Genomic DNA, 25528 nt, shown 5'->3' with positions numbered 1-25528 from the left:
GGTTCATATTGATAATGTGTGTCATTGTTTGATTTTTCCTACCTTTGCTGCTTTCAGACGTGTCTTTGTGCACATTATGACAGAAGAAGCTGGGTGCGAGGTTTGTAGCACGTTGTTTAGTAGCTTGGAAAATTACTTCCAGGGTTTATGCTGTGTTACATTTGCCTTTAAAAGCTGGAGCTCATTCGTTTGGAATGATGTCACAGGCGAGTCGACTGCGGCGCGAGCAGGAGATGAGATTCTCGATGCAGGATAACCCGTATAAAAATCACGGTGTCACAGGAGGAAACTTACAGTTTAAAACCAAATTGTGATCTAATTGCTGTTGTTGAAAACACCTTCAACTACCAGTGCACATCAGTATTTGGGTTACTTTGTGCTGCACAGAGCTGAAGAAAACTCCAGTCACTCCAGCAATTTCTCAAGATAAGAAAGTAAAGTTACTGCTCTATGCACCAAGAAGTGTTGCAGATAAAATAAATAAAATAGGAATAGTCAATTTCTTTTAAAAATAAATAAATAAAATAAAATACAAAAATTTTTTTATTATTTTTCAAGAAAAAAATGTCATACTGTCTGATGTCAAAAAGTCATATATTTAAGTCAAGAAGGAAAATGTATATGATTTAAATTAAAAACAAGGTATTCTGGCCTTATAAACTTGGACATTTAAGACAAAAATATCAGAAGTTTTCTAAGTTTTACGTGTTCAATTATTCATATGCACATCTGGATATTTTTCAAAGTCTTAGGAGTAGATCTGAGCGCTTTCTATATCATAACATCTCACAGACCACAAGGTTTTGCCTTTGGTCAAGGTAATTTCTTGCTAATTTAAGACAGGTTTATTCTTGTATCTATGTGAAATTTATGTAGAAATTTCTGCATTTTTTTTTGAGGAAAAATTTACTCCAAAAAACTCCAAAACATTTTGTCTTTCTTTTCCTCACAATGGCCCTAATAAATGCTCCACTCTAATTGTAACAGTAAGCTGTCTAACATGTCCACTGATAAAAAATGTAATGGTTCTGAATTGATGTGGAGCTGCTACACAATATAACAGGATTCATCACTATCATAAATGACTGAGAAATATTGAATCAAAGCAGTTATTTAATTTTCCATTCATTCACGCAGTGACTACCTGTAATATGCTGCTCTTGGTCTCCATGTCTGATATTTGTGAGCTACATGCTGAAGCTCATTGAGAATGAAGAAACAGAAAAGATAACATGCAAAATATTCAGCAATATCACATGCTAATTCCCCTAATATCTTTATGCTATAATTTCATGGCATTTCTTACAGTAAATGTCAGAAGTTATATTTTAGTTTGTCTTGCTTCATGTTTTTGAGAAGAAAGTCAGAAATCTGAGTGGTTTTCTGCTGCAGTTATGGTTCTTTGTTTTTGTTTGCTGTTTTGTTTTATCACTTTTTTTGTTTTTATGATGATTGGTTACAAATACAAAATCAGAAGTTGTAACCCAGTACCAGCTGTGTAGAAAACAGGAGTACAGTAACTGACCTACACTTTCAAACGTTAATGGCTTCCTGAATGAAATATCTTCGAACCTAACATGGACAGCTATTTAATTATTTTCAGCTGGGATTTTACTCAAATACAACCAAGAAGGCACAAAAAAATTAAATAAACGTCCCAGGTTTATATAACAATAAACCAACAATTATCCTAATGAGGTTGCTGTTAGGACCACTTTGAGCTTTCAGAAACTCTCCTCCCCTGTGATAATTGGATTTCAGCCTTTTTAGTCAGAGTGATTTATTTGCAGGGACTCTCAAAGTCCAATAAAAACAGTCAGAAATTTCCATGGAGTGGAACAGTTTGATCTGTTCAGGCCTAGTTTCCTATTTCCTTATTGTTGTTCCCTTCCTTCATTTTTTACAGGTGATATACCAACATAATCAAACCCCTGACTCTATTTAACATCCTTTTAACCATTGTATCTGACTTAATATATATATAACCAGTGCCTCTTGATGACATTTATCTGATTTAAGCTCTTCTTATGTTGGCATAGGTTGTTAAAAGGTTGTATTAGGTTTTTAATGCTGCTTATTTGAACCACATTATAATAAACCCAGAGTAAATCCTCATAAACTGGATTGAGTAAAGAACTTCAGGTTGTAGAAATGTGGTGGGTGAAGTGGTGAAAGATCCACTCTGCCTCTCTGCATGTGATCGGTGCCAAATACTCCACTGTTTACTCTGTCAAACTGAGTGCCAGCAGTTATAATAATCCCGGTTGAACTGGAGCTGTTTCAGGAAGGTTGTTCTGAGGGCAGTCCTGTTCACTGAATTGTGATGGTGTTGTGAAGATGCCCATAGTCGTTGGAGGCAGACTGAGCTGCCGTGACTCATTTCTGCAGGCGGCAACTGTTATATGTGTGAGTGCTGTGGAAGTGTGATGCAGCCTACTCATACTGGCACCTTCTGCGTTTTGAAGCAAGCTTAAGGAAATTTGTCTGTTTATTCTCCCTTTAGACAAAGTTTGATTCTCATGTTGATGTTGGACAGAAGCTTGTCTCATTGTGCTTGTTGGTGGTCTTGTCAGATGGATTTTGATGGAGAACAACAGCATACGCTCTTCTTTTTTTCTTTGGCAGCTTTTTGGCTCAATAATGCATGATAATTTTTGAGTGTTAACTGATATTGTATTTTTTTTACTTCTTAAAATCTAAAATTTCCTAAAAATAGTACTCATATCCTTAAATCTTTACACCTTACAACCTCAAACTTTAATGTGTATTTTGGGAATTTTCTCTGGAGGAAAATTTCTCTTTTTTTTCTTCTTTTTTTTTCCACAAACAAAAATCTTAAGCTTGCATTATAAATATATTTCCTGGTATTCAAGTCAATGCTTTGTAGAACCATATTTCACTCAATTATATCCAGATGTGTGCTTTCTCCAATGCAGCTGATTCAAATTAGTTAATTACTTTCTCAGCATGCCAACAGATTCTGCAGAGCTATTAATGTGATTCAGGAGCTTAGAAATGTCTTAAGACCAGCAGAACACTGGCCTTTGAGGACAGTACTCATCTAAACCAACCCGTCGTACCTCTGGCTGTAAATTGAGGGTTGTTGTCCTGCTTCTATCCCAGTCTCGAGTCGTTAGCAGCCCGTAAAAGACAAACCTTTGTAGTGTTATTGTTCCTACATCTTTTGCATGCAAGCCAAAAGTACAAATTTTGTCCCGACCAGAGCGTCGTCTTCCATATGTCGGCTGTATTGGCTACATGACTTGTGTCAAACTGTTTAAACTGGACTTCATATTACTCGGGGTCTTGAGCTAGTGTTTTTTTTCTTGCTGGACCTTTCTGTCAGGTAAAAGTTTGAATCGTTTGCAAACGATCTTCATTATAATCTGTGACTACCGCTAACTAGCTTATAATATCCCCTTGCTAGCTAGCTTTTTTTTTTTTTTTTGCCTTCATCATGAACACAATGCCTGTTTAACAATTTTTGCTACACTTCATTGTATTGCAGCAAGTTTCCCCAACCATCTCCTTTATTTATAGATTTTTCTGTAAAATTAAAAAAGGTGACATTTAAAAAGTCTTAAATTTGACTTCATGCAACCTGCAGATGACTTTCTTTAGGAAAATGACATCAGTTGTCTCAAGTGGACACTTTTTTGTAATTACGTGACTTCTGAAGAAAACTAGTCGCACAAGATTTTTTTAGGAGCAGCATTGTAAAGGGGAGTGAATAAAAGTGTAATATATAGATATCCCCCTTCCTTTTGTTTGTCTGGTCAGTAAAATACAATGAAGTTTGAAGTTGTAATATCACAAAATAGAGAAAAGTTAAAGGAATATAACTACACTACATATTTAAAACTGTATATAAAACATTGTTATTGATTTATTAGGCTTTTATATTTTTGACACAGACTAGAATAGGATGTAGAAAAATAAGATTCAGAGTAAAAAAATCGCATCAAAGTGAAACTGGATGCATGTTAGACATAATGCATCATTCTCTCCATTTGCTGACATGTAAACCTAGTGATTTATGATGGTAATTTTTAAAATCCCTGTGATTCTGCTTTTTGGTAGCTTTCTGCTGCAGTTTGTGCTGGAATGTGCTTTGGAGCGCGCCCCACTATCGATCTAAGTGACCATGCTTCTGTGTGTCCAAGTGTGTGTGGTACCCGGCAATGTAATGTAATGCTGACTCAGACTGAGTTCACTGACAGCTGCTGCCTCTTACTGAAGAGAGACTGGGATTTGAGGAGGGAGAGGGACGACTGGTGTGTGGGAGGGTGTGAGGAGGTAGATTTAAATAGAATAGAACTGATAGGCTTTTTATTTCCCATCATGCCACACATTTTTATCTGAGACTTCTATTTCAGTCTTGACACAAGAGGGTGTTTTTTAGATGTTCCCTGATGAAGGTTTTCTTTGTAGTAAAGGCTTTGTATGATGCTGACTCTTACCTAAAGTGCAAAAACTTGCTTCTATTATTAGAAAACATCCACTGGAAATATTTTAGTGCTGTTGTGTAAGTTGACAATCCTTTTATTTTGTGTTTTCAGGCGCAGATCGCCTTCCTACAGGGGGAGAGGAAAGGCCAGGAGAACCTAAAGAAAGACCTCGTCCGGAGGATCAAAATGCTGGAGTACGCACTGAAGCAAGAGAGGTAAGTGAACCATTAAACATCTGAGCTAGTCTGGTGCTTTTGTGTTCTTTAAATAACCCATTATTACCATCAAAGAAATCTGTAAAGAGATACTAGGCCATTAGTCAACAAATCAGTATCTGCTTCTGAGACCACAACTCCTGTAGCAGCGCATTCCCACTACAAGGAGTGAATGCTGCATGTGAGTGACTTTATTCATCCATTATATTTGTATAGAGAGTAGTGAAAAAGATTTATAACATCTCAATAATCAAAGGAGAAATTATAATTGACATTAAACAGTTATGCAGTTTCTTTTTTTTTTTTTACAAATATTGTGGAATGTTATAGCAAAAACTATGAAGCTCTACTTGTGAAGGTAAATCTGTTAGGCTTCTTTTTTGCACTCAAACTACAATTCTGACTGGTTTAAAAAAAAACAGAAGAAAAAAAGAAATGTTTAGTAAAATAAAAAGATCACTTCAAACCTAAATATGCCAGGGGCATGAATAATTTCAGGCTTAGCTGTACCTGGGTGTTTGTTTATTTGTTGCAGTTTGGGTCTTTATTGAGACTTTCACCAACCATATAACATACTGCATGTTGTCCTGAAATGGTGAAGCCCTGGTTTGACATGTTGTTTTCAAATTCACTGCACAGAACAGCCAATCAGGGAGATCTCTCTGACACACCTGACATGAAGTCAACATGTTAGATTGATTGTAGAAATCAGAACAAAAACATTGAGTACAGGTGGGCTGTTGGACACCTAAAACAGAAAAAAAGATGGGGAGAACTTGTACTTCAAATAGGAGTTCTTGGCTACTAAAATAATTCAGACGGAGTGACTGCATCAACGTTACAGTTACTTTTTGAAAGAGTGTGATTTAAGGCCGTGTTTTTCTCTCCAGTCTTAACCACTCCCTCACTCAACTACATAGAACTTCTTTGTGGGTGATGTTAGAGGTCTGAGACTGTAAATGACATTCATCATGAGGAATCCTACAAATGCAAAGCCGTTACTGACGCAAACGTTGCCAGGCATGTCAGATAAGGCAGCATCAAACTCCACACCTGGAGTAGGGAGTAAATGTAACATGTGTTACATTTACATTACACCACGTGTTTTTGTGAGATCTAGCAGCGGGGAGATTAAACGAATAAAATCCTCAACATAACTGTGTCAACTGAGTTTTTCAGGATGGCTTTTTTTGCCCCGTCATTCCCTCGAGTCAGCTCCAGTTTTAGTTAATGTTTGGCTCTGAGGCACGTCGTCATGGGTTGTTCAGCGTACAATAGTCCTCCGTCTGTGAACAGCCTATTTTTATCTACTTAGCCTCAGTGAGATGACTCCAGGCCTTCCCTCAGGAGGAACCCTTAACCCAGAAATATTACCACTTCTCCTGGTTGCTAAGCAACAGGTCACGTCTCCGAGGGTGTCTTGAAAGCAATTTCAGAAATGGCTTTTTTGAGTGTGGGATGTGCCCTGTTTGAAATGGCTTTAATTTTAATGAGGTCGCTTCCTCTGGATTGTCACAGTGCTGGATGGAGGGGGCTGTTAAGCTAAAATGTTTTCTTCCATTGTCAGTCGACCTCAGCTGGGAAAAACGTAACACTTCCTGCTGATAATATAATATAGCTGTTTGTCGTGCTGTATAAACTTGAAAACTGACTCCAGCAAAATAACATTGGCAGAAATGTTTGTTTGCTTTTAAACTATGTAGATGCCAAAGAAAGGTTGAAGTAAATATATTATGAGACATAGTTTAATAATTATTCATCAGATTTATCAAGTAACAGAAAACAGGGTACAAAGTACAGACAATTATTAATACTTTCCTGATTTTATTACCAGTCCCAAGTTTTCACCCTTTGTATTTTTTTTTCCTGCTTTCAGAGCAAAGTACCACAAATTAAAATACGGGACGGAGCTAAATCAGGGCGACATGAAACCTCCAAGCTACGACTCTGGTAAGTCGACAGAACCTCTAAATCACTGTGGTTGCTGAGCTCATACATACTTGGGATGACAGCATTGTGGCGCATGTAAAAGGCTGCATTCATGTTGGATCTTGTTCGTTTTGGTGCATTGCTTCACAGTGTACTTAACCTTGGAATTACGAAAAAGCAATTGTTGCAGATGTAGAAGCGAAAAAAAAAATGCCTGAGAAATGAGAGTTTCAAGCAAAACGACAGATTGCTAAAGATTTGCTCACCTGAATTAAACTTTTCAGATTTTACTCATCTCTGACACCATGCAGCTTTTCAACTATTTAGTTATTCTTTTTTCTACACTTTGTTTTTGCTCCAAGCACTGAAATGATTATATCTGAGAAAATCGAAAGCACTCCACTGGAAGCTCGTCTTTGTTATTCTTTAAACCACAGAGCTGTCGGCAATTTTACAACATTTATAAGTAGAAAACAGCTTTCATGAAAGGGTTCACTGTTTGCTTTGTGGATTATTTGTGGAGTATTGAGGACATTATTTTTAGAGCTTAAAATTATTTATTTTCTGTACTGTAATTGAGCTGGAACAATAGGTTTAATAAACACAATGAATACTGAGCCATGGTATATTTTTAGTTGATGAACAATAGAAACATGAGCACTATGAGCACAACACCTACTCCTTATTTTATTCTGATTTTATTGGCTCCTCGTGTTCAAACCATCAGCCTGGATAGCGATGCTTCCTCTCTTCTCTGCTCATCTCTATTCATGAGGAATGTTCAAAGTGCAGAACCCTTGAAGTGTTGATGATTTGGAGAAGGTGAAGAAGAGAGGTGTTGGATGAAAGAGGGGGAGAAGAGAGAGAGAGAGAGCTGGGAGGCGTTACTGGTTTGGTGGCTCGTCTGCCAGCCCATCACCCTCTGCGTTAATTCTGACCCAGTTTTTGAGACGTCTTCACCTCAACACTTGCTCTCAGGTCATCTTCTACAATGTAGAATAAAATTTTCTGTTTTTGAAGATTTATTTTTTTTTGGAAGATTGGGATTTTGTTTTCACCATTACATTATATTATATTTCCATAGTTCAGAGTGATGTTCGCCCACACAAGACCTACCTTTTTTTTTTTTTTTTTTTACTTCCCACAAGCGTTTCTACAGCTTGTTTTTATTTCGACTTTGATTTCAGGTCAACTCACAGAAGCAGTTATAGAAATAAAAAACAATTTCTTTTAGATATTTTTTGTCATTTGTATTGTTTACAACTACAATTATTTTCTTGGGATTTTATGTGATAGAACAACAAAATGAAGCATAATATGTAGTTTAAGGGCAATAATATGTGGCTTTGCAAAGGTTAAAGATTAGAATATTTGTCAGTTGCATTTACTCTTATATGGTCGACAAAAATCCAAATTACCTTCAAAAATAAACTGCACCTTCATCTAATTTAATTTTAGTGTAGATGCACCTTTTCAATGAAGTCCCAAGAGGTTTGTTGGAGAACAAGAAGACCAGAAGTCCTCATATCCTGCAACGTTTAAATGCATCCCTTCTCCAACACAGCTGAATCAAATGGCTCATTAACCGGCCTCTGCAGAGATTAATAATATGTTAATAAGGGGATTCAGGTGTTTTGGAGGATAGTACCTTTTGAGGATTGGACTTGGTCAACCTTGATGAAGACAAAAAAAAAACACACCAGATAACTCGGGGATCAAACTGCAGAAATCCACAAATGAAGGAAGCAATAAAAAGTGCTTCGTCATTTGCCACAACACAGAAAACTTGCAGAAGAACATGTTCTGTCAGAGACCGATAAAGACTCGAGACTGGGCCCGAGGTTTGCCTTCCAGCAGGAGAGTGATCCTAAACATACAGCCAGAGATAGTTAAACGGTTTAGAAAATACAAGGTTCTTACAAGGTGCTTGGAGTCTTTGCTTGAATGCTTGAATGTCAATTAGGTGTTTTCAGGTTTTGAAAATTGTTTCTGTATAAACGTTTTTAAACTGCACAGTTTTGTAATAAAATGCAATCTGACTAAACTCTAGTTTTGCACAGGAGGGTGGGCAAAAATGTCCGTTTCCAGATGTAGACCTGCAGCTGTAATTCCAGCTAAAGGTGGTTCTGCAAAGTATTGACTCAAAGGGCGTCTTGATAGAAGTAAACAACACACTTTAGAGTTTATGGTTCTAACAAGACAATATTCGGAGATCAGGTGTTGATACGCTTTTACAAGACAGTCTGTGTTATTTATGATTATTTGCTCCTCGCTCGATGGCTGACCATCTTTGATTTGCGCCAGTATTTCCTTGATGAAGACAAAGCTTGTGTTTCGTTGCTGCTGACATCACTCGTCTTTCTAGTGTTTCATGTTAATCGGGTGGAGCACAGATCAGTCATCTGAGTTTTGACATTACAAGATGTCAGATGCTCTGTTTTACTTCAAGCTGTTGTTTTTGTCACACAACAGTTCATCTGTTAGGATAAAAATATTTGCGATTATGTAAATTTGAAGCGATGTTAGGATTTGGAGTCCCAGCTTTTACAGATTGAAGAGAAAAATGTTTCTTGTTCAACTGGATTTGACATTTGGTTTTAAGTTGGTAAAGAATGTGCATCGTCTCCAGAGTGCAGCGATGCAGGAATGCTCTCACTGTTTGCTCAGTGGAAATAATGTCAGAGGTTTGTTCGTCTTTGTTGTTTGTGAAGCTCTGATTTATGCCTCTCTTCTCTCCTTCAGACGAAGCCAACGAGAACGATTCTTCTGGATCACTTAACAATCAGCTGTCCTGGAAACATGGCCGGCAGCTTCTCAGACAGTACGTACACAAGCTCTTCCAGCCCAAAACAAACCGAATGTGTTTAAATGAAATGAAAAGCTTGAGATCATGGAGCTAAGAAGCTGCTCTTTTCAGGCAAGCAGGTTTTGTGACATTTGTTGCTGGGCCAGCTGTGGCCAAACAGAAGGAAAATTATGGTGAACAGCGCCCTCACATGGGCAACTGCAGTCATCACTAAATCTGTGTTTTCCTCAGACGTTCCCTGTTTGTTTAGAGGGTGGTTATTACATTGCTCTATAAAGTCTGTGAGTTTTGACATCATCCCTGCAGCTTCGCTCCTCATCTGCCCCAACATGCCGGCCGATGAAAGGAGCCATTTTACTCAACAGTCTGTGTGAAGCGACAGATCAATGATGTGCCAAAACACCCTCCCTTCTCAACCCCCCATTCCCTTTCTATTAGTCACTTACTCACTCAGATTGCGAGGGCTTATCCTCCTTCGCTGCGGGGTTTGTGTAATATTTGATAAGAAGCTTGTTTTCCTGCAAGAGAACTGACAGCCTGAACTAAACCGCTGAGACGAACAGACTTTATGAGGAGTAACATGCTTTTCACATATTTTTAGTAAACCCGTGTACATTTAATTAAAATAAACATTTAGAGAACATTTAATTTAAAGCAACAGTATGTAACATTTTACAAATTTGTTAAAACTGTCACCATGTCTATGTCACCTCCACCTCTTCCCTGACCTCATGTAGTCGCTGCTAAAAGTGCTAATGGCGAAGAAACAATTTACCGTTACAGGAAAGTTGTTTATCTGCTGTTATTGGTGGCCTTTCTAACTATCCGCAAGGAGGCACCGTTTCAGGCTTGAGGCCAGAATAAACTTTACTGTGGGCTGCAGATGAAGAGAAGAGTTCAGTTTTGTTCTGGCGTTGCTTATTTCCTCTGGTTTCTAAACTCGCCTTCTACATTGTTTGCAGGTACCTGCAGGAGGTGGGTTATACAGACACCATCTTGGATGTGAAGTCACAGAGGGTCCGAGCCCTGCTGGGTCTCGCTGGCGATGGAGCCGGCAAGACTGGAGAACGGATGAGCATGGAGCCTTCGGTCAACGGGCCGAACTCAACACCAAAGGGGACCAGAGAGTGAGTATACGCCAGTAATCCTGCATCTGTTGAGGACATGCTGTGAGATACGGTAATCAGTTTCAAGGAATCTCAGAGTGCAGAATTCATCCTTAGACACATCTAGATAAACAAACACTTTAGTCTATCTATAGATCTGTTTGTTCTGGGACAGAGCAGAGCTGGACCGTCCCCTCCTGTTGGCTGCAGACAGACGCCTTGCTCATCGCTGTGGAGCTGCAAATGCACTTCATTCTGCTGTATTGTTTCAGTTTAGTTTAGAACAGGTCTTTCCAAGAAGCATCCTCCCATGTCCTTCATGCTTTTCTTTCAGTTTCTTTTTATGTGAGCAAACATATTCCAAAACATCTCAGGAAACTTTGATCTCTGCGGTTTACTTTGCCAACATCTTCCAGATAATTAGCATTCTGCATTTTTTTAATTTCTTTGTAAGAATAATCACATCTATCCAGTCACTTAAACACAGAAGATGTTTGTTATTTCAGATCTGCTTTTAGTGAATTTATCAAACTTAGCTAAACACAGCAGGCGTTTTTAAAGAAGCCGTGACCCAAATCCTGCTCTTATTGTGAGAAAACACAAAAATCTGTAATTTTTTTAAATTGAACTAAAATCAATTGTCAAAAGAGAAATTAGTAAAATTTCTTTGTATTACATTCACAATAATACACACATCTCTACCCTACTACTAACATTTGATGAACTTATATTTAATTAAAATACTGCAGGCTTTCATTAGATTATGTATATATGTTTAATTAAATAGTTTTTTTGTACATGTGGGTTTGTTTTGGCCCATGTGACAAAACATTTGGGCACCACTGTCTTTATGATTCATGAAGGTATTACATTTAAATCTTAAAGATTTTTCAAAGTCTTAAACACAAAGAAATCCTGATTGTCTTTATTATTTTTTTATTTATATATTTTTACATAAGGTTCTAATTTTTTCCTTGCATTATCATAGAATGTTTTAGAGTACAGATATCAAGGTTCAAGTTATCCCATCGTTATAACTGAGGTTTTTCTGACATGGACTTTTTCCATTTGACTAGCACCATTTTCAAAACATGCAACATGTTTTTTTCTAATTTTAAGCATAAAATCAGTCGTGCTTGTTATTGTAGAGGCTAAATTGATAAATGAAACTCTGACTCGTTTATTGCTCGACCATGTTGATGTGTTTGTATAAATAAAAAGCCTTGGGGTCGTGTGAATCAAATCCATGAGCGCTATGTGTTTTGGAAACTGTTTTGATAAAAGTATTTTTGTCTGTGCAGAAAAGCTGAGCTTTCTGACACAAGCGCTGTGCTGGAGGCCTTCAAATTCATCGAGAATGCAGACTTCAGTGATGAAGATGAGGAGGAAGACAGTGACGGAAAGGACAGGACTAATGTGGAATCCAGGACTGTAAGGAACCCGTCTACCTTGTTACGTCAAAACAGTTTAGTTTGGTCCAAGATGTTCATGCAGAGTAAAGAAAATAAACTCTTCCTCAGATTGTGCGAAAGAAGCCCTCATCGTCGTCGTCATCATCATCTCCAGCCAGTATGGACACCAGTGAGGACCCCGACACGGAGGAGGCCCTGAAGGGCTTCGACTTCCTGTCGAATTCTGACGAGATGGACACTTCATCAGAGTCCCGGGGGACCGGAGACGGCACCGACTGGGGTGAGACTGAGACACCAGAAACTGTCACAGAGTCAACAACATGAAGAACTGATGAGAACACATCATTTATTGTTTGATGCAGTTATCTTAAAATGTTTCTAACAGCTTGGTGATGTTTCTGGAGTCTTCATTCATAAATCACGCTGTGGTCATGAACCATGACATTAGGACTGTCTCTGTTTAACCCACAGTTTGTCTTCCACTGTGTCCCCATAGCCAGCCCACTCTGTGTTTTCCACTCGTTTCCACTCAGATCAATATCGGCCTTAAAAAAAAAATACACAGTAGCTCCCAAAAATATTCACAACCCACAAATTTATTTTTTCTCGTTACAACCGTAAACGTCAGTGTGCTTTATTGGGAGTTTATATGATAAACCAGCAAAAGTAATGCATAATTAATGTCTTTAAAACTTTTTTTTTTACAATTGGAATGATTTATCAGATTAATCGTGATGACTCATTTATTGAAATAATGATCAATTAATTTACTAATCTATTAATTGTGAACTGGATTATAAAAACTTAAGTTTCATGTTTCTACTTACAAAAATAAACTGAAAATCATTTTCCTTTCACTTGAGTTGTACACTAATGCGTTTTGTTCTGACATAAACTCCCTATAAGGTACATGGAAGTTTCTGGTTGTAACGTGACAAAATGCAAACAAATTCAATTCGTTAGCAAAGAACTATGTGGAAAAAAATATTTTTTAATGCTTAAAAATCTGACTATTCCTGAAGTTGATTAATTCTTCATCCGACAGTAGTTCTTAACAGAACACAATTCTAGTAAAGAAAAACATATGATGAGAATCTGGAGAATCCTATTAGTCTAGTTGTTTAAAACCCACCAACTCAGTAAAACCTTTGGGCCTGAGAAAGGCCTGCATCTCCAGCTCAGCCTCTCGTCGGCCATGCAGCTCTTCAACAGCCTTTCGGTCTGGTTTTTGTTCCCCTGTGTAGACAAGGACGAGCAGGTCCCCGTTTCTGAGGCCTGGGATGTGGACCCGGGAGTGATAAACAAACTCAAGGAGCAGTACAAAAAGGAGCGCAAGGGGAAAAAGGGGGTGAAGAGTAAGTGCCGATAGACATTGCTGCCTCCTTCAGACTCTTCTCTCTGCAGAGCCTGACTTTCCTGAACTCGATCAACACGCCTCCGATCAAAAGAGAGCATCTTTTTTCATCTCCTCCTCTAGCCGCTCCTTCCTTTGTCTCTCTCTGTTCTTTGTCTTCCAGTTAGTGCTTGCAAATGCCATTAATTCCCCTCCCATATGAAGTGTAATGCTTGATGCATGTCTTGTCTGTTGCATTTGTTTGTTTCCCTTCATTACATCTTCACACCATCATCTCGTCTTTGTTAAATGTTGGCGACTAAGTGACACTTTGTCTCCCTTCTGGGCTTCTAGCCATCTCTACAGACATCTGTTTCTCTGTCTTTGTAGCCATAACAGTATAATGATCTCCATTGATGTCCTCGTCCATCTGCCATGTTGACACTCCAGTAGAAAATAATATAGCTGCTGATATAGATTAACAGCTAATAGAAGCTGTTTTGAGAAGTGACTTAGCTGAGTAATAAGATTGCGCTCAGATTAAAAACTCGCTCAAACCTCGTTTACCAACTGAGAGCTCTTACATGTTTTATGCAGACTTTCCCTTCTTTGATTGATCATGAGATCAACAACATACTTTAACTCCTTTCTTTTTTTCTCAAACTTTTTTCGCTTTTATTTCTCGTCTTATGATCTAACAAACATCATAAGATTTTTCTTCGCTCTTTTGGTGCTTTATCACTTTGGTGTTCATGTGGAGAGACTTTCTAGCTGAAGGGGGTGTTAAAATATCAAAGACCACTGACTGACAAGCACAAGGCTTCCTTTTACTGAACTAAAATTTATTCTTAGAGGCTTGTTGGGACATGTAGTTGGATTTCATGAAGTTTAAACTGAGTCATTAAGTCTCATTTTCAGCAGGTGCATGAAGCAAAATACATAATAGATGCAATAGAAGCAGCCTTTATTGTTCTATAAAGGACAATTCACACGTAACGGTCCAACACATTTCTCCAAATTGGAGATAAAAAAAAGTTCAGTTTGAAGAATCTGAAGGGGAAAATTGTTTCTAATTGTTGTTTTTAGAATTTATTTCAAGTTTAATGTTATGTAACTTAAATATATAAAGACCAAAATTTGTTTTACCTTCAAGCCAATGACTGTTGCTCTCCACAGTTCACCGTTAAAGATAAATGTGCCTCAACTTCTTCTCTACCTTTGCAGGACTCTACTACTGGCCTCCCATCGTCCTCTTTTTACTGATTTTTCCTTTTTCAGAGCTTCCTTCTATATTAATTTTTTCTCTGTTGCTTCAGCATATACCCACCGCTTTCTGGTTATTTTTTTTTTCTTCTTCCACTCCATCCAAACATGTCGGTTGTTTGAACATTGAACCTAACTCGTTAACAGGGCCCAACCGATCTAAGCTGCAAGACATGCTGGCTAACCTGAGAGACACGGAGGACCTTTCTCACATGCAGCCTCAGCCGACCCCCCAGTCCCGGCCCAACGTGCCACGCTTCAGCGAACACGAGGGGAACAGGACAGAAGAAGGTGACTCACTAAATACAAAACACATTTCCCATCCCTTCTGCCAGTTCTTCACAGATTGAAAGGTTTTTGATTTGTTCCTTCCACAGTTGAAGCGCTCACTTTCCCACCCACACCAGGAAAGTCGTTCATGATGGGCACGGAGGAGGGCATGGAGAACGTTCTGGGCCTGGGGGAACTGGCTGGACTCACTGTGGCCAATGAGGCCGACAGCATGGTATATGATGTGAGTGGCATGGGGCAAATTGATGTCACTTACCAGTGTTTGAAACTTCAGAATCACAGGATTTTTTATTTTTATTTTTTTTTTGCTTTTTATTTTATTTCATTTTTTTAAAGTGAGACAGATTCTTGCAAAACACAAACATCATCATTCCCTAAACCAACCGTACAACTGCAGATTTACTTTAAACACCATGAAAATTAACTATTTAAGTCTGCTGGAAGCATTCTTAGTGATATTTATTTGTACGATTGTCTTTACATTTTTGTTATTTTTTATTGTTTTTCCCTCAGATTGGTAACAATAAAGATGCCATGAGAAAAACGTGGAACCCCAAATACACCCTGCGGAGTCATTTTGATGGGATTCGCGCTCTGACCTTTCACCCTGTGGAGCCGGTCCTGATCACTGCTTCTGAGGATCACACGCTCAAAATGTGGAATCTGCAGAAAACCGCTCCAGCCAAAAAGTAAGAAAGCTTCAGCTCTCTATTAACTCACCTTCATATGATGGTTTTTACTTTTCCTACCAAATATGAGCAAAACAAATTCTGTAGCTGCAGCTTTTTGTGTGTGATTATTTGACACTCTTCTGCAGAAGGACATAACCCAGCAGCTCTAAGACTAGAAAAGATGAAATGAGTTTTTTATTTTATTTTTTTATCTCAGCATTGCACTTATGCTGCATGACTGAAACCAATTACAGAAAACAACACAAAAAAAATATTTTGGTCCATAAAATATAGCTTTAATAAATATTTCATTATAATTTCTGCTTGAAACAGGTTACACTAGCGTTATTTCTTTGTTTTATTTTCCTTACATTTTTATTTTTCTTGTCACAAAAAAATGTAAATGACCCAGATATGGTGCTTAAACGTTTGCATTTAAAACTACAATAATGTAATGTAAATAATAATGCAATGCAAGAGTATTAATTTTAGGGGTAAAATGTGAAAATGCAAAATTAATACCTTAGTTGAAAAGAAATGAGGAAAAAAACATAATTATCTAATAAATAATTATGATTGAAAATTAAGACTTGAATTTTTCATACATTTTTAACTAAAGACAAGTTTTAGTGATTAAATATTTCCTTTAAATATTTTTTAGAAGAACTAATCCAAACTAAAACATTCTTTGGGTGAGCACAATTAGAGCCGAATGAATGTTAAAAATAAATGGTCCTATTTTATTAATCAAAATGTTGTTTCTGTTGCATTAAAAATACATTTACCTTGTGTGAAATTGTGAAGGGATTCCAACACCAATCAATGGAAAGTTTCTAAAAAATTTATATCTAGCATTTTTTTCAAAGATTAAAAGGCTTGTGGAAAAAAACATGAAAAATTAGAGTTCCCACCAAAATTTGGCCACTTTTTATTCCACTTGCATCAGAAACAAATGGAACAAAACAAAAATAAAATACAAATAGCATGTTAGTACAACATTTAAGATATAAAGATTATTTTATAAATGTTAAATTTTTTACCTAGCAGTGATTTTATTCAGCCTTTTCTGCATGATTTCAGTTTCAGTCCTATTTGAGGCTCATGTTTGTTGCAGCAAATATGACCCATAAAAAAACCACATAAAACTATATTTTTGTCCCACAGTGGTAAATCAATGGGAGGCTTAATTTTGCTTCAGATTTCAAATATATATATATATTTTTTTTGATCTTTTATTGAATTAATCAACATTTTGTTAGCAGGAGTACATCTCTAGATGTGGAGCCTATCTACACTTTCAGAGCCCACAGGTAAAATACGGCACTTTTATCAATTTTTAAAAATTTTTAGCTTGTGATACAGATTGCTTAATGTTTGCTATTTTATTATGTAAAACACAACAGGGGCGCTGTACTGAGTGTGGTGATGAGCAGTACAGGGGAACAGTGTTTCAGCGGAGGGGTCGACGGCACCATCCAGTGTTGGAACACGCCCAACCCGAACATCGACCCCTACGACTCCTACGGTAACCTCAGCGCGTGTTTCGATTGAACCAGGAGTGATTTTTAGCTGGAAAGCATGTAAAGTGACCGTGGTCCCCGTGTGTTCAGAACCGTCAGTGCTGCGCGGAGAGCTGAGTGGACACACCGACTCGGTGTGGGGTCTGGTGTACAGCAGCGCACACCAGCGCCTCCTCTCCTGCTCCGCCGACGGAACCGTCAGGCTGTGGGACGCCAACACCACCTCCCCTTCGCTTGCAGTATTCAACGAAAACAAAAGTAACAACCGGATTCACATATATGAGGTTTTCTTTTTTATTGTTTTTATTCAAAATTGAGGAATTAAAACTTGCACTTGTTTATCCCTCTGCTAGAGTTGGGAGTTCCGTCCTCTGTGGACCTGGTGTGCAGTGAACCAGCTCATCTGGTCACATCCTTCACAAACGGCCAGATCGGCCTCTTCAACATGGAGACCCGCCAGCTGGTGCTCAGTATGGAATCTAATCTGGAGCCAGGTAAGTTTAGGGACGAGCTGTGCAAGGCATAAACTGAGGTGGGCTGAAAATGTAGAAGAAATCGTTCATGTTGCAGCTTCAACAATCATTGACTCACTGTTTAAATTATTAAATTATTGGGTAATTACATCCATTTGTGTGTAGCCACTCTCCTCTGCACTTCCCACTGATTCGGATCTAGCAAAGTTTAATTTGATGGGGAAATCATTTAAAGTTGATTATGCACTATTAAACTCTTCTTGCTCCCCAAAAAACCTGAAATTTACAAAGTATTTTTTGTCTAGTTCTAGTGTAAACATCTTACTATACTTAAGATAAGACAAAACTAAAAAGTAACTTTCAGTTAGACAAAGGAGCTTGTTTTTAGTAAATAATTGTTTAATATTGATTAAAAACGTACCAGTTTCACTGACAAATTATTAAAACAAGACAGTTATCCCATGTTATATGTGAAATAATATGCCAGTGGAACTCATGCTTCTTTTATCAATATTAAGGAATTATTGACTTAAAATGAGCTCCAATTTCTTGCTTAAAAGTTGTTTGTAAGTTAGTTTTGTCTTATTTCAAGGGTTCTTGCTTAGTAAGCTATTCTTCTTGCACTGTGCAGTCTCGTTTCAAAATGTTGAAAATTATCCATCAAACACTTTAAAAGGACTTTCTTTCAAAAGTTTTTGCAATGGAAATTACTAAGCATGTTTTCATTTGTCGTGCAATTAATAGATTTATTGGTTGTTGTGACAGACCTATTTGTGAATGTCTTTGCAAGACGCTGCCTTTATGTAGTAACTTGTGTTGACCATTGAATCTGTGTCGACTAATGCTTTCTCCGGTTGTCACATCTTTGTTTGGAGTCAGATAATTTTGTGTTTTTCATGTTTAAATCTATTTTTTTTTCCCTTTAACCAGGCACCCCCTGTCAGATCAACAAGGTCCTCAGCCACCCAACTCTTCCAATCACCATCACAGCGCAGGAGGACAGACACATCAAATTCTTTGACAATAACAGCGGGAAGCTGATTCACTCCATGGTGGCCCATCTGGACGCCGTCACCAGTCTAGCTGTGGATCCAAACGGACTTTATCTCATGTCAGGCAGTGAGTATCTAACATCCTCTTCTGCTTTCTTCTTCTGTGGCTTGAATGGTCGACTCAAACCCAGTCTAAAATAACTGGCAGTATTTAGAAAATGTGAATTATTTTCTATAATCATGTGATATAATAAATGTGAAGGATATTAAGTTATATTTATTTACTACACCTCCCTCAACATTAATTGACACCACTGGTAAAGATGTGCAGAAAGCCTTAAAGTATTAAGTATTATTTAGCCTTAAGTTTCCTTGCAGTATCTCAAATTGTACAAGTAGCCAAGCTTTAACTTGACTGCATGCACTTATTTGTTTGCTTTTTAATATTTTCTAGACAAAATAATACATTTTATTTTGGTCAGTGTGTCTAGTGTAGAAGGCTACACTTCTGCTTTTCAAAGATGTAGGGTTGTATAATTGCATCTGAGTGTAAACATTAATTTGGGAGCGTGGTCAGGAGCAGCTAATTTGGATTTAAAGTGACAAAAGCCCCTAAAACAGCTGAACGGAGCTTGAAACAGGCAGGACTGAGCATGCAGAAATTTCATTATCTTAGAATGATTTTGTATAAAAAAGGCAATGAACATGTTTTGTATCTCCCTGTAAACCTATTCTAACCTGTTCAAGGAAGCATAACATTGCTCCTAATTCATGCAAAATATGAAATGTTTTGCATTTTTTTGCAAAACATTGCAAAACATTTGCTAAAAGCCAAATAAAATCTCAAAGCAACTTCCTTCATGTTCTGTCCTCAGGTCACGACTGCTCCATCCGTCTGTGGAACCTGGAGAGTAAAACCTGCATCCAAGAGTTCACGGCTCACAGAAAGAAATTCGAGGAATCGATCCACGGCGTGGCGTTCCATCCGTCTAAATGTTACATCGCCAGTGCCGGGGCAGATGCTCTCGCCAAGGTGTTTGTATGACACGGAGCAACACGTCCCTCCCCCACCACAGCCTCGCTCTCTGACTCAGTCTCCTACGATCAGGGACCAATAGAGACACAGCAGGGGAAGGACAGTCAGGCAGCGAGTCTGGTCCCACCTCAAACTAGCCACTGGTCTCCTGTCGGACTCGCAGACTATGTAGCCAATAGCCTCAAATAGGTTGTGAGGAGGAGAAGGAACTGCTCTGTGGTGTCCCGACCTTCTTCACTCCCCACCATCCAGGCAGGCCTGGGTGTGACTGGCCACAGCGCCCCCTGCAGACAGACTCAAACTTCACCTCCACAGAAAGGAGAGAGGCTCAGGACAAGTGGCAGTGAGGAGCGGAGATGTGAGGTCCCATCTTCCTTCACGCTCATCCCAGATCCTCCTCGGCTAAACCAAGTTTTTCTCCGTGTTGTGTTTCTGAGACAGAAGCCTCCCAGCTCCTCTCCTCAGCTTCCCCAGACTGACTCTGCTTGCTTGACCTGCCTTTATTTTCCTTTTTAAAAACTTATATTGACGAATGTGCCTTTGCTTTAAAAAGGTCTTTAAAAATTTTTATTTTAACAAGCTTGTTTTTCGGGGGCGGGGGGAAGCTGGTTGTCGCAATGTTGTCGGTTTTAACATTGGATGTAAAATTACAAATACTTATAATAAACAAAAATATATATTCAGTCTTAAAAATTTACAGTGCAGCGTGAGTTTGAGTTTTTGTTTTTGATAAGTGTGGTTGGGATGTCAGTTCTGTGTGTTTGGAGGCAGCGCTGGTAGAGCGATACAGACCATTAATTTACATGCCTGTTTCTTAGATTCAAGCCACTGTACACTTCTGAAGATTACACGCTTATGTGTCCAAAGTAAACCATTTTGGTTATATAATTAAAATTAAAGAGACTTGATTCTAGACGTCAACTTTTAGGAATATCTAACACATTTTGGCCAGTTTGCTCTTGTTTGAACTGAATGCTGTGTACTGTATATAGTTTTTTTTTTCTTTTTTTTTTTTTTCCTTCCCCGCCTCAGCTGTGTGGACATGCTTGACTACGATGTGATGTATCATGTCCAGGTATTTACAGTAGTCCAGTGTTTAGCAGGAGATTAGTGCAGTACTTTTAGGACTATTTGAAATGATGATTTAACCAAGAGAAATGTCCTGCAGTTCCAGTTTACTGTAAATCCAGGAGGTTTGAAAGCAAGCAAAGATTAAAAAAGGCAAACAGGATGTTGTACGTGGAGAGTACAGCTTTACATGAGCCATTTTCTCAGTCACTGGTTTGTATATGAGAGTATGTTCGAAATAAAATCTGCTGTAAAATGTTAGTTGGGCTCAGATGTTGGTTATTTTGGATGGTGTTTTTGATTGACTCGATCGCATGAATTGAATTATGCTCAATATCATAAGAACTTTTTTTTAACTTTATATTATGTTATAATGTCATTCTTTCATCAAAAACACACCTGAAATGTTGCTTTGATTCCTACATATACATTTGAGAAATCCTATATAAATAATAACTGTAAAGTTGTAGTAGATTCATCTGATTTACCTTTTAACATTTTTATTACTATCACTACTAATTTGGTCTAATCCACTGAGTTAAATTTTTGAGTTGCTAACTTCATTAAATCACCTTAAGTAATCTCAATTTTAGGCATTAAATTGTTTTTATTTTGACCAGATTCTCCTCTTTAGGTCTTAAATGGGCACTTTGGATTTTCTGGTGAGTTTCTGTGAAGTCATGCTGCATTCGATTTGTAGTCAAAAGTCAGAAATTCATCTTCCGAATCAGAAAAATTGACTTGAAAGCCGCTCCTGAAATCAGACTTCCATCTTGGACTGTATAATTTTTCCAACACCAACTTTGAGATCCAACATGGCCGCTCTTCACATAAGCCATACCCTGAGGTGGAACCGTTTATTTTACAAGACCCACATGTACACACGTGTCTAAATCAATGTTGCCTATTCTAAACTGAACAAATTAAAAGTGGTGTTTGGATGTGGAAAGAAAAGCTTAAAATTAATAAGAGTTACTGCAAATAATTACTACTTACCACTCAATGCAATCCCCCACCTGGATTGCATGGAAAAACAAAATAATTGTCTTCTATTGGTGCCAGAAAGCTTTGTAATTTATTTTCAGAGTGTGAATCTTAACCCATTACTTCACTCACTTTGTACTTGTTCTTCCTCAATTCTTTTTTTTTTTTCTTTTGCTTTGTTCCCCGAGTATGCTTGGATATATAAAGGCACAAGGAATATTTTATTCTCTTTGTTGCAATTTTCTTATACTCTGCTACTTCATTCGAAAGCAAAGTTCTAAGTTGAATACATTTGAAAAGATAATTTCTCATGTTTGGACACTGATATTTTGCTGCATGTGTTGTGCAAATGCTATTATTTTTCGCTGACATTTCCTTTTTGTCCCTCCTTTTTTCTGACAATTCAATGTTTTTTAGACTTTATTGGCAATATAAATATAAATATATATATATATATGTAAATATATATATATATAAATTCATAGTTCCAATCACCTGAAAATAATTATGCCGAGAACCCCCCCCCCCCATAAAAGCATCCTGTTCTGTTCATTTGTTTTATTAAAAACAAAAAATGATCAATTATGTGAACATGACAAGCAAGGCATTTTAATAAGCATATGTACAAACAGGAAAACAAAGGCAAAAAAAATCATAAATACTCTTAAAACTTCAAAATGCTTGGTATATTAGGAGGCGCTCGCTACAGAAATACAAAAAGGGATTAAATAAACTGCATAAAACCCCACTTTTCACAAAAGTCCACATCCATGCTGGTGGTTTGCTTTTACACCCACATAAAAATTAGATAAATAGCACCATAGTCTCTGACTTGAACTCAGATTACATCTCCTGTTAGAAAGATCAAAATACCTCAGCTGTGAAAGAGGGGATCCTCTTCACAGGTAATCATATGAAAGCACCATGTTAACAAGTTTATGAAGTATACGAAGCCATTAAAGGAAATGTTAGGAATGTGTTAGACCTACATATGTCCGCAAAGTTTATTATGTTGGAATCGCTTTCTAGTAACGCACAAAAGGAGTTGCATTTTGACTGCAGTACATCATTGTAGCTTCCTGTTTTATTTCAGTTTCTTTTGATAAACTTAAATAATTACCTAAATTTTGTGTAAGGAAAATCACACAAACTGGCCACCAAAGACTTGACAGTGTTGTTTGTGGCACCAACAAGTGGTGCAATGCAAATGGTTTTCATGAGAATTTACTGTTGATATATTTTAGAATTGATCTTCAAATTCATGAGAAAATACAGTTACAAAAAAAAGTTTACAAATACTCATCATTAGAATGAGCGTGGTATTATTTTGTACCTTTAAAAATGTATTTGAATCGTTCTCACAACAAAGAATGTCAAAGAATTTCAAGAACAAGAGTTGGGTTATAAAACCTGTTTTGATCCTCGCAGGCTCATTAGGGTTAAAATGTTTTATATACAAACTGCCTCAAATATTTTTTTTTTAGAGAATTAAACCTTGCCCACTTGTACGATTGCTTTTCAAACCACGGTCAGGCTTCTGGCTTAATTCTGGCTGGATATTTGACAACTAATTATTCTAAATGAGTTGATTTCCTGATACATGCCAAACCTTGGAGCTAAGTCCAGAATTTTTTCAATACAGTGGAGGTTTGGGCTTTGGAAAAGCCAGTCCAGAGGCCTCAATTTCTCCGTTTCAAAACCAGTTCTGATACGCATTTGAAAAATCTTCTTATTTTAACTACATAAAAAAAAAAAACTTGTTATAACCACCGCTGTCTGTGAGGGGACCATATTCTTCATGTTGGCGCAACATATAAAACTCATGAGAAATTTTGCCATAATAATGAGATACAAAATTTCTCTCATTAGAATGTCAAAGTTTCTTGTTTTAATGAGCTTTGCATGTTGTATTAACAAGAATATTTTCAAGTTTTAACAAGAAACTTTGTGTTAAAATGAGAAAATGGTACTGAATTTATGTTCAAGCTTAAGTGGCAGTTAAACACACATTAAAACTGGTTTGGAAATAATTAAATCACTGAGTGTCTGGACGAGCTCCACCCTCACCACAACTTTGATGAAAACCAGAAAACCATCCAAATTAAATTAATGCTTCCAATTCTGCAAATATACAGCAACAATTTCTACCGAAGCTTATTTTTGGCATGTGGCTGTCATGCAGCTATCAAATGTTATATGTATTTGAACTTTTGTGTATAATTTTGATTACCATAACTAGAATAGAAAAAAATCCAACACAAAATTCAAACACGTGCATTTAATTCTTATGTTTGAAATTCAATGATGCTACTTGATGTAAAATCGGTTCCTTGTGAAACTCTGGCTCATATAACTCATTAAAAGACCCAAAATCAGATGTGACTTTTATACCGGTGATGAGTGTCTGTAAGCTTTTTACTGGAAGTGTAAATTCTAGCCTCTACATCTGTGTGTGTCTGCAGCCCACCTAGAGACGCCATCTGTGGGACCGCAGGGTGAGAACGTTTGCGGTCAGCGTTCTGATAAAGACGGCCCTGATCCAACATGCTCCTCCACCTCCGTCGCACTGACAACCTCAGTTCCTGGGCTGAGAGTTGAACTCCTGGCAGATGTTGTGGATGATCTTGGGGACGTATTTGTAGAGGTTGTCAAATTCATCGACGAAGAAGGAGTGCTCTTTGTCGGGGTCAGTGGCGATGTACTCCAGCTCGTCCTGGGCGGCCCAGGCGATACCGATGGAGTAGGCAATCACACCTGGATCAGGGGAGGAAAACACAGGTTATCAAAAAAGAACTGCATGTGCATCTCTGAAAGCTAATGTGACATTAAAGCCATTTTGCTTTATGAAATGAAGGTTATCGTCACATGTGTTGTAGTTTTTTAAATGAAGGTGCAGCTTGCTTTACAGAAATATTTGTACTCTCCAAATTTCTTTACATTTAAAAGGTTGCAACTTCGACCTATTTTACGTGATAGACCAACACAAAATTTTTCATAGTTGAAAATCTGTTAGGGTGTGTCAAACAGTTTTGCTCATCTAGAGACTAGGGTTGTCAAAATGGTCAATATTTCTATATAAATCAATACAAAATCGAGATAAGCAGGCCTGGTGTCACATTTTCCCACTGCAATCTTAGAGAACTACATTGGAAACACTTGATTTATTAATCATTGTATGATGATGACACAGTCAGCAGATTCCAGAGAGCTCAGAATAAATTAACTAATAGGAAAAGTGCAATAACATTGAATTTTATTAAAGGTTTTGTGCTTTCCTGCCACACAATAACAGCTATTTCGAAGTAATATTCTTCTGAAAACCTTCTAATAATCCACCAAATGTTAAACTGCACCCGAAACTTTAACAACCCCCTCAAAGCCACCCAAGTGGCAGTTTTAGCGTCACCTTGTTCAAATTCTCTACAAACATATCTGCTATTAAGCACCTTTTGGAATCTAATTATTAATCAGTTAATCCAAAGCGTAGTAAACAGATCAGCCCCACACCGTATTGATGTGAAGTTGAGGTAAAAAGGTTGAGTTTTTCACATTTTGATGCTAGAAGTTACAAATTACCAAGTGCACACTAAAGGAATGCTGTTGTTGCATATTAGACAATAAAATGTTTTTTTTATTTAAAAGAGAAATTCAAGTATTCATTTGCATTTTTTAATGCATTTCTAATATTGCATGAATAAAAAATAAAGTCGGCAGAATTTGCCATTTTTAAAAATCCAATTAATTGATTAATCGTCAGAATAATTGATAACTGCATCTGAACAGCGTGATGCTGTGTCAGTGAGATATTTAAAGCTTAGTATATATATTTTATCACAATTTGACGCTGCTGTAAGGTTTCTAAAACATTGAATACAATACAGGAGGTGGAGAAACCATGCATTGGCTAAAGGACAGAGTATTCTGCACAGAGATATCTCTGTACTGCGATGACCTATATTTAGTTTGACAGTTGATTGTTTA

General features: G+C 37.5%; 2 protein-coding genes across 5 annotated transcripts in view; one reads left to right on the top strand and one right to left on the bottom strand.

Annotated features, from left to right (window-relative positions):
• The window catches only part of LOC122842457 (striatin-like), a 29961-nt gene extending 9137 nt beyond the window's left edge, over positions 1-20824 (top strand). The window contains exons 2-17 of one of the 4 annotated variants that reach the window (XM_044136360.1): positions 4560-4663; positions 6540-6613; positions 9335-9413; positions 10361-10525; positions 11806-11935; positions 12025-12196; positions 13161-13271; positions 14660-14803; positions 14890-15026; positions 15317-15492; positions 16737-16784; positions 16878-16999; positions 17085-17252; positions 17348-17488; positions 18398-18586; positions 19335-20824. In XM_044136360.1, coding sequence (XP_043992295.1) covers positions 4560-4663; positions 6540-6613; positions 9335-9413; positions 10361-10525; positions 11806-11935; positions 12025-12196; positions 13161-13271; positions 14660-14803; positions 14890-15026; positions 15317-15492; positions 16737-16784; positions 16878-16999; positions 17085-17252; positions 17348-17488; positions 18398-18586; positions 19335-19504 — 2130 coding nt within the window. In that variant the 3' untranslated portion in view covers positions 19505-20824. Of the gene's footprint in view, positions 1-4559; positions 4664-6539; positions 6614-9334; positions 9414-10360; positions 10526-11805; positions 11936-12024; positions 12197-13160; positions 13272-14659; positions 14804-14889; positions 15027-15316; positions 15493-16733; positions 16785-16877; positions 17000-17084; positions 17253-17347; positions 17489-18397; positions 18587-19334 lie in introns of all 4 variants that reach the window. The other 3 variants (XM_044136359.1, XM_044136362.1, XM_044136361.1) reach the window with 3 other exon arrangements.
• A 1266-nt stretch (positions 20825-22090) lies between these two features.
• The window catches only part of vit (vitrin), a 33439-nt gene continuing 30001 nt past the window's right edge, over positions 22091-25528 (bottom strand). Inside the window, exon 20 of the mRNA XM_044136897.1 lies at positions 22091-24301. Within this exon, the coding sequence (XP_043992832.1) occupies positions 24123-24301 (179 nt within the window). The 3' untranslated portion in view covers positions 22091-24122. The remainder of the gene's footprint in view (positions 24302-25528) is intronic.

The sequence above is a fragment of the Gambusia affinis genome, linkage group LG13 (genome assembly GCF_019740435.1).
Source record: "Gambusia affinis linkage group LG13, SWU_Gaff_1.0, whole genome shotgun sequence".
NCBI lineage: Eukaryota > Metazoa > Chordata > Actinopteri > Cyprinodontiformes > Poeciliidae > Gambusia > Gambusia affinis.
Note: the sequence above shows the minus strand (reverse complement) of the source record. Positions and strands in the feature narration are given on the sequence as shown.